Here is a 10,000-nt window from a genome sequence, read left to right as displayed (position 1 = left end):
AAGACATTGTAGTCAACAGTATGTTTACAGTAAAATCCCTAGCTCTGTATTTTGTGTAACTTACCTGAAGTAAGACGTACTTGCTACTGTGGACTTGTTATTAGCTCCTTGGGAAAGTATACAAGGTATTTTTGGCTATGCATTGCGTAGTAGTTGATGTGTAACTTGGTGATGCTTGACAGGGACGTACAATTCTCGTACTGACCAGTGAAGGGTTTTAGAGTATTATGTACTGTATGGGTATTCAACACAACTGTTTCATATTTGATTGCCGAAGTTTGTGACAACACACTGGGGTTTGATCAACTTTCACATGTTGAAACTGGCTTGATTTGTAGTTTGCTGTTTGCTGATTATTAATCTTTATCACAGAGAAATGGGTAGTATATTTGGAGTAATGATTAACCAGCCTGGGATCACAACCTTCATACAATTTAATGTCAACTTTGTGGATAGATTCGTACAAGTCAGCTGAAGTATAGAATTACAGAATGATTCAATGCAGAAGCATTCCAATGGCTGGTTGCACATGAATTAAAGCTTATTGCCCAGATCTTTGCACCAACACAGAAGGTTTTGGAGCTGGCCAGATTATATAAAGCAGCAGAGTACACACTGACCGACCTGAACACTGTATGACAAGGACAGGAAAGGCAACAAGCTGAAAGTCCCAGAGGTTTAATGTAGGGGCCGTACATCTGGCTCGTCTGTAGGGTCGTACAGAGACACCCTTAGTCCCCTTCTGCCGTAGAACGAGGACACACCGAACCCTCCGTCGGGGATTCTACAGCACATACAGCAGTAGGGCTTGGAACGGGTGTAGAAACTCAAGTCCGAATAGATCTAAAGTTACAACAGTTATTGCGTTCTCTCTCTCTCTCTCTCTCTCTCCCTCTCTCTCTCTCTCTCTCTCTCTCTCTCTCTCTCTCTCTCTCTCTCTCTCTCTCTCTCTCTCTCTCTCTCTCTCTCTCTCTCTCTCTCTCTCTCTCCCTCCCCCCCCCCCCGTCGCGTTACCGCTCTACTGCTCTACCAATCTACCCCTTTATCTCTCTACTCTCCTACCACCCTCTCTTTTCTTCCCTCCATCTCCCTCTCCCTCTCCCTATCCCTCTTATTTCTCTTCCGCCTCCCTTCCCTCTCCCACTCCTTCAACCCGACTCTCACACTGACTCTCCCTCCCCTCTCCCCCTCCCCTCTTCCCCTCCCCTCTTCCCCTCCCCTCTTCCCCTCCCCTCTTCCCCTCCCCTCTTCCCCTCCCCTCTTCCCCTCCCCTCTTTTCCCCCCTCCCCATTACCCCCCCACAGACACCACGATCCGAAGCTTCGAAAATGACACACGAGTTCTCCCTCCTCAGCGGCCCCCTCAACCCTCCCACTCAACCACCCTTACCCCCCCCCTCACTGAGCGAAAAAATCTTTGTCCTTAATTCTCAAATTCCTTTCTTTTCAGATGATTATCAATCCGTTATCTATTATTCCCTCCCTCAGTTCCCCCACAGTGCATGACAGGTCTTCGTGATGAGTGCATGAACATTCTTATTGATATATATATATATATACATTTTTTTTTCTTGGGCTGGTTAGGATGTTTAGAAAATGATGAATAAAAAGTTGTTGTTAATGATGATATTAATAATGACCACATAAAGAGTGACAATAACAATAATGATGATTATAGTTAACATGATGTAAATGATTATGATGCTAGGGATCACTTTCATGTTGATCAAATATGATACAATAACACACATTGTTATCATCATTGTTATCGTTATTATTATTATTTTTTACTATTATTATTATTATTATCATTATTATTATTATTATTATTATTATTATTATTATTATTATTATTATTATTATTATTATTATTATTACCATCATCATTATTATTACTCTGATTTTTATCACTATCATTATTGTTATTGTTGTTATGTTATAATTATTATTGTTATTATTATTGTTATCATCATTATTATTACTCAGATTTTTATTACTATCATTATTGTTATTATTATGTTATGAAAATAGTAATAATAATAATAATAATAATAATTATTATTATTATCATTATCATCATTATTATTATTATTATTATTATTATTATTATTATTATTATTATTATCATTATTATTATTATTATCATATTGTTTTATCATTATTATTATTATTATTATTATTATTATTATTATTGTTGTTGTTGTTGGTGGTGGGGGTGATGTTCTAGTTACTATTATTGTTTCTTTGATTTATTATCTCTGTCATTATGGTAATTATTGTTATTATTGCTCTCATCGTGATTATTATTGTTTTTTATTATTTTTTGGACGTTATTAATATCATCATTATGATTACTAATCATCATTACTGTTGCAGAATTTATAGTTTTCATAATCCACATCACCATTTTCGTTTATAATGACCATCAATATGTTCACTATTATCATGATTTATTTACCGTGCATGGATAGAAATAGTTAAGAAATAATGTTTGGCCTTTGCCTTGCATGGTTGCCAACTTCATTTATCCATTTAATTTTAAAACATTAAGATTTAAGAAGGAATATAGAATTGAATTAGATAGGAATAAGTTATTCAAATCAAATTGGGTTTTACTGATATATAGATGTTAATAAAGTTGCTTATATTCTTTTTAAAATATTAGTTGTTTGGATATGTATTAATGGGAGTGGATCTAAGATATAACTGATGGTATTGATGGCTATTTCAGTATAGATAGGACATTGCCTTAGCCGGTGATGATATTACTGCCTGTGATTAATCAGTGATTTACGAAGGGCACGCGCTTATCTAATTATTACCTCCAGGTGACCATCACGCAAGAATACCTGCAGTTGGAACCTATCGGTTTGGTGTTCGTGTTCTTCTTCGCCCTCATTCTGATTATCCAGTTCGTGGCCATGTTGTTCCATCGCTTCGGCACCATCTCGCATATCCTGGCCTCGACGGAGCTCACTTGCTGCAACAAGAAGGTAGGTCGGACGCGAGAGGGGAAGGGGGGAAGGGGGAAGGAAAGGGGCCAACGTGGGTGTGAACGAAGGGTTAGGTAGATTAGAATTGGGGTGAATGTGGGAATTAAAAGAAGTTGGATGAGAGTTGAAGTTGGATAGACTTGAGTAGATGTTGGAAGTAGATTTTGGATTGAATTAGAAAGAATGGAAGTGAATAATACTAGTCAGTAGAATAAAGGAGAAGGAATTATAGGCGTGGATCGTTGATCGTTGCCGCAGCCTCGGGCTCTACCCCTCTGACGCCGTCTTTCTCTACTCCCCCGCCAGGCCGAAGACACCACCGAGGATGCCTTCATCCAGAGGAACGCCGTGGACATCGTCAGACAACTGCAGAAGCTGAAGGGCATCGACGGCGACTACGAGAACGAGAGCATGAACGACGGGCAGCTCGGCAGGAGGAGAACCATCCATAACCTCGAACGCCACAGACAGAAGAAGCAGGCCATCGGCACGCTCGACGTGGCTTTCAAGAAGAGGTTCTTCAGCATCTCGGCGCAGGCGGCGGAGAACGGCAACGACACCGGTGAGGCACAGCGGAAGGGCGCACGTTGGGGCTTAAAACCGTCTCATTTTTAGACGTACGAGGATAGTGGCAGTGTCATTAGGTGCCACAAGATACATAGTTCATCTTACATTTCCGGCTTTGCAGCAAACCACATAGGCTTGCTCTTAAGATGTTTTTAAACGAGATGAAAACGCTCACGAAAAAGGAAAATTAACTCGTCCCCCCAACAGAAACGCCTGTGCTGGGTGACATCCGCCGACTGAGCATGCGCCGCGAGACGATCAAGGCCCTGGCCGAGCGCAGCGAGACCGTCGTGCAGGAGAGGCGGCAGTCGAAGGCGATGCAGACTCTCGGGGCCAAGAAGGTAAGGCCTGGAAAGCCGACATCATTTACTGTGCTCGATTGAAGTAACATGAAATATCCATTTTAACGCTTATTTGAGAATTATTATGATTCGTGAATATTTGAGTTCTCTCTTTGTAAAGTTATTCATCTATTTATGCTATATTCACCCATGACCAGTCTGTCTCCAGTCTCAAAGAATGGACATTGGATAACTATATAACAGTTTCATAATGTTATTGGCCCCTAAAGAATGATAATACGAATTGTTCACGGGAAAGCAAAAATTATTTTTTCTTTCATCCAGCGTGCCTCCTTTGCACCAGAGGTCGAAATCTTGAGTTAGAGAAAGGTAAAAAAAAAGCATCAGGACTATTTTGGGATATTGTGTCCGTCCGATAAAGTACTGACTGTTGGGTTAAAATGTGAAGTGCCGCGAACAATGATTTCTAATTACTGTTCATAATTGTTTGCGTGATTATCATTCCTTTGCTTATATGTTTCTTCGCGGATGCAGCTTGGTTTGTTTTACTTTGTTTTTTTTCTGTATAATGATCTCTCCTCGTTCTCTTGTGGGTTCTCCTGTTCATTTCTGTATTTTGTATATATGTACAATATTTTTGTCTTTCTTTTTCTTATAGTGAGATGTGACATTTTCCCATATTTTTTATCTTTGCATAATCATATAACATTCACATAAATCAGATTTGATGTGCTGCATGTCATAATATTGCATGATAAGATTGCATGCTTTTGTGCACTTCTACTCACTTCTCTTAAGTGACAAAAAGTTCCCTGAGGCAGATGAACTGCAGAAAGATCCCCTGTGTGGCATAATGACGATTTATAAGCTTTGCTTTTCACTGATCTTGTGTCAGCGTCACTCTTGCTCGGATAATGCCTCTGCACTTCGCGAAGCTTTTGCTTCCAATTCCTTTCAAAAGTTGAAGCACTGGAAAGAATGCCAAGTTAAAATCTAACCAGGAAAGGTTTAGAAATTTTTGTCTTTGAAGTAATCCTTTCGAGAACGATGGACATTCCATCACACACACACACAATCCCCCTCCGAAAAAGAGACACGAAACACGCACTGCCCTTCCCCGCGCCTGAGAGAGGACCTAACGCCCCACGGCCTCCCTGTTCCTCTCTGCAGCCGCGGTCGAGATCTTCCATCACTTCCGACGCGGACAACCAGCGCGTCTTCGCTCCCTTCTCCACTCACCCGTATCCCTCTCATCACCACTTTTAGCTGGTACTTCCCTCTCGCCAGCGGTCGACTCGGCCCTGAGTTCAGTCTTACTCGTTCGCTGCCTTTAGAGTGGGGTTGAAGATGCTTTTCCCCCGTGTGGATTCTCCTTTTTTGTCTTTTGCATGTATATGTAGTAGATATGTATAGTAGCATGTAGTAGATATGTATATAGATTTTGTATATATACTAACTTCGTAACAGTTGCGAAAATCCTACGTAGGGCGAAATGCTATTGGCATTTTTTCTCTTGTCTTGTTATTAGCTGAAATTAGAATGGTAGTGTTTTATATTTACTAATCTGTGACGTAAATGTGTTTTGCTATTGCCATTAACTTAGAAATTAATCTTATAGATACATAAGAGTAAGATTCTGGTACGAATCACTTTTTGTGTCTATATTACTGTGGCTTGTAGTTTAGTACAAAAATCTTGAATATAATACCCGTACAAGATTTTTAAATATTTAAATTCCTTACTTACTGCACCAGGAAGTAAAATGTGTGAAAGGTGCATGTTGGCTTTTAAAATAGTAATGATCTCTTCTTAAATGAAAGCGGATGTGACTATTAATACTTGTACTTTTTACATGGCTTGCATGTGATAATAGTGAAGGAGTAAGGTAATAATGTGAAAGGTATGTATATATTTGTGTATTACATTTTGCTCTTTATAAATTATTGTAAAAATTACTTTCGTTTATGTCAAAACAATTGGCATGTATTTCTCACATTCCATCGTGACATTTACTCCAGCACTTGACATTACCGCACTTGATTCTTACACACTGATCACATGCACGCGAACTCCTCTGTCAACATTTTTTTCGGTTGCTAACACTCTCTATGACTTTCCTCTGATCGCATGAACATACCACAGGCTCCACCTTTCTTTCCATATACTACCTATTCTTCCACATTTTTTTATATCTTCTATCATGTCTCCCTAACAAAATTATTCGACGCTCTTTCCACAGCCTCGAACAAGGATGTCCATCGCCTCTGAGGTTGACAACCAGAGAGTGTTCGGAGGCAACGTGAACGAGGCGTACGAGACGGAGAGCGACCACTACGGCATGGGGTCCGTCAGGAGCGGCCGCATCAGGGGAGCGGAGGAAAATGTCAACTTACAACCCATGATCGGCATATACAGCTCCTAAAATTTAGATAGAATTTTAGATTTCTTTTCTCTTTTTTTAATTTTTTGTTTTGCCCGCGGGCTCTGGACACTGCTGCCAACAAATGAACATTTATGAATCTATCCTTTTTTATTATTTTTATTGTATATGGAAAGGGTCACAGATAGTTGTGTCCATTATCTATACTCTTCATTAAAGTGTCCGTGCTAGGGATGTGTAAATTCTATTAGAAACATATTAGGTGTAACAAATTATAACCATTTATATAGGACTGATGATTTACATGCTCATACAATGTTTATTTTGATTAAATACTCTTTACTGCTGTCATACGAGCTCAAACCATGACAGACTTAGTAGCATATTCTCTTGAAGGCATTGCTAATATTCTGTCACAATCGTTATGCAAATAGGTATCGTACTTCTTAATCTTTATTCCTCTGGATGGTTGACTATAATGATTGATCCTTTGCAAAAATTCTATGGGTCTGTGATTACAATATATATGTGCCTTATGTGCAATGCTTAAGTAAATAAAGTTGGGCATGTAGGAAATGTGAATGCTACATATTTCCCCCCCGATATTTTGAATGTTATTCCGTTTTTACTATATATATAAATTTCAGATTTTACGATGATTGATAGTTAAGAGATGGAGTCTAGTGTTTAGCAAGGTTCCACTGTGATGATTTGAAGTCATTATTTTCCGTATTTTTCCGCTTTGAATTGTTATACAAAAATTTATGGAGAAAAAAAGGATAAAAATTGTGAGTGAAGAGTCTCTCCTCTGTAGGACTCTGCTTGGATTCCCTTGTATGTGAATTACCTGCTTTCTGTTACAGTCCTCTTTATTTTGCTCTATTATCTGTGATTATGCTTCTTTAGTATCCCTTGGTGTTCATCTTCTAGGCTATGTAACTGCCTCTTTTAAGAAATCTTCCTCTTGGATCCTGCCGGGGGCCACGGCCGCCTGGCTCACTGATGTAAATGTAATGATGTATCATACTGTATAAACAATAAATATTTACTGTTTATTGGAGTATGTATGTTGACCTAAGGGTGAAAGAAAAATCTAATGGTCCTGTGCTTATGAATTCATACCACATCGGTTTGCTTAGGCACAATTGATTCCACAATTGTGCAATGACACTGTGGAATCATACTCTCTGGCGGCACTAACTTCCACAGTATCGGAATAGGATGTGACGTGGTAAAGGGTGATCCATATTAGTATTGACATAATTAACACGATTAATGACATAACGTACGTGTGTTTTCGGCACACTTCACATGTGGACATCACTTACGGTATGCATGTTTCGTGCTACACTTATGCACTCTATACAGGTGCTGACAAGCCTGATGATTATTCAATCAATCCAGGGAGGCTAACGCCGACGGGGGCTCATAGCCACATCCACCCTTCGCTTCCGGCCACGAGGACCCCTCATGGCAAGATGCCAGGCAGGGACTCGGCCCATCTCGAGTTCTTCACGACAGGTTTGGTCGATCTGCCCAAGCCACGACTTCCTAGGTCGTCCCACAGGCCTCCTCCACCCAGGGTTGTCTCTAACAGAGACTACCTGATGGGCATGGTCATCCTGAAGTAAGCGAGCCAGGTGGCCGTATAGCCTGAGTTGGCGATCACGGATTGTGCAGATAACAGGTCCTGTGCCAGTCTCACGATGTAACCGTTGGTTGGAGACATGGTCCCGCCAACAGTACCCCATGATCCGGCGCAAGGACCTATTACAAAAGGCTTCAAGACGAGCCTCCAAGGCACAGGATAATGTCCATGCAAGTGTTGAAAAGAGTTGGTGCAAGGACACAGCCTTGCCCCACTCCTGAACTAACAGGGAAGAAGCTCGACAGGCCCCCACCACACTTTACAGCACTTTCAGTACCAGTATACAGGCTTGCTATAAGTCCAATAATCCTTGTTGGAATTCCTCTCAGTCTCAGGATCTCCCAGAGTGATTCCCGATGCACCGTGTCGAACGCCTTCTTGAGGTCGATGTAGACTGCAGGCAACCCACGCCCAAACTCACAGCGGCGCTCTACAATGACTCGAAGTGCAAGGATACGGTCTATTGTAGACTGACCAGGAGTGAATCCAGATTGCTCCAGTCTCTGATGCTTCAGTAGATGGTCTCTGATACGTCTCAGAAGGATGTGGGCGAGAACCTTGCCTGGTATACTAAGCAGTGTGATGCCTCGGTGATTGCTATAGTCCCAACGGTCCCCCTTCCCTTTCCAGAGAGGGATGACTACACCCTTCAACAGGTCTGGAGGAACGGTACCGGACCGCCAGATGGCATCCAGGACTGCATGTAACCCCCGTGCCATAAGTTCACCACCAGCCTTTAAAAGTTCAGCTGGTATGCCGCAGATACCTGCTGCTTTACCACTCTTCAGCTTGGAGATTGCTCCCCTAACTTCAGTTAGGGAGGGAGGATCCTCACTGATGGGTGGGTCCGGCAACGGGGTCTCGGCACTCCGCACATCTAAGTTAACTGCTGGTGGGTCAACCTGGTACAACTGCTCAAAATACTCAGCCCAGCGTTCCCGCACTGCAACAGGATCTGAATCGATCTGACCACTTACTAAGCGAACTGCTGTCACCTGTGAAGAGGGCTTGGAGTTCAGCTTTCTCAGGGCTTGGTATGCAGGACGAAGGTCACTTACTAGGAAATGGCCTTCCTCCTCTGCAAGACTCCTAATAAACTGTTCCTTGTCCCTTCTTAACAGAGAAAGAGTTATGCGCACATGAGAACAGTGCAATTCCCAAACCCCTGACAGATGAGCCACACGACAAGCATCTGTGGCTTCCAGTGTCTCCTGAGAGATGAAATTCTGTATAGCTCTCGGGCGTACACCAATCGTATCGAGCTGCATCAAGCATTTCATGCTTGAAGGTATCCCACAGGAGAACAGGGTCCGTCAGACTGTCGAGCCTTGTGAAACGACCAGAGATTGCCTCAGCAAACCCACGGGCACATTCCCCCTCCCTCAGCCTGTCCAAATGAAACACCCTAGGGTGATCATTTGACCACTGGGGAGTTTTGAAGTGGACCCGGAGAGAGGCCACAACCAATCTATGGTCAGTACCACAGAACTCAGCACTCCTGTACACCCTGCAATTTTGGAGGATCCTCCGAGTGCTAACGAGTATGTGGTCGATCTCCTTGGCTGCATTACCTGCATCGCTGTCCAATTATGTGGGTCCGGGCGCTGGTACCAGGAGCAAGAAATCCTCAATTTCTGAGACCTAGCAAAGTCCTGGAAAAGGAAGCTATTCTCACTACTGGCATCAGCTCCTGAGCCATGGGGACCGACAGACATCTCATAGCCAGTTTGATCACAACCAGATACCGCTTTGAAGTCACCCAGAACAATGCGAACATCTCGCTGGGGACATCTGTCTGACACAGATACAAGTTTGGCATAGAACATCTCTTTCACGTTAAGTTTACAAACATCAGTAGAAGCGTACACAGCAATAAGAGACATGAAGCCCAAAGACAGCTTCAGCCTCAATACCATTATATGCTCATCAACAGGAGTAACCTCTACTACCGAGGGCTGGAGTCTGTTGGAGATGGCAATGGCTACTCCCTGGAGGAGATGACCGTCGAGATGACCCGACCAGTAATAGGAGTAGCCACCTACACTGGTCATGCCGCTGCCAGGTCTCCTCACCTCTGAGAGAGCAGCCACCTCAATTCTCAACCTCCCCAT

General features: G+C 42.3%; 1 protein-coding gene across 11 annotated transcripts in view; it reads left to right on the top strand.

Annotated features, from left to right (window-relative positions):
* The window catches only part of kkv (hyaluronan synthase-like protein kkv), a 73,199-nt gene extending 65,903 nt beyond the window's left edge, over window positions 1–7,296 (top strand). For 6 of the 11 annotated variants that reach the window (XM_070125464.1, XM_070125465.1, XM_070125463.1 and 3 more), the window contains exons 24-27: window positions 2,828–2,992; window positions 3,299–3,554; window positions 3,767–3,900; window positions 6,101–7,296. In XM_070125464.1, coding sequence (XP_069981565.1) covers window positions 2,828–2,992; window positions 3,299–3,554; window positions 3,767–3,900; window positions 6,101–6,283 — 738 coding nt within the window. In that variant the 3' untranslated portion in view covers window positions 6,284–7,296. Of the gene's footprint in view, window positions 1–2,827; window positions 2,993–3,298; window positions 3,555–3,766; window positions 3,901–4,185; window positions 4,231–5,031; window positions 5,131–6,100 lie in introns of all 11 variants that reach the window. The other 5 variants (XM_070125469.1, XM_070125470.1, XM_070125468.1 and 2 more) reach the window with 2 other exon arrangements.
* The last annotated feature ends 2,704 nt before the right edge of the window (window positions 7,297–10,000 follow it).

This window comes from Penaeus vannamei, chromosome 9 (genome assembly GCF_042767895.1).
Source record: "Penaeus vannamei isolate JL-2024 chromosome 9, ASM4276789v1, whole genome shotgun sequence".
Taxonomy (NCBI): Eukaryota; Metazoa; Arthropoda; class Malacostraca; order Decapoda; family Penaeidae; genus Penaeus; species Penaeus vannamei.
This window is presented reverse-complemented; position numbering and strand designations above follow the sequence as displayed.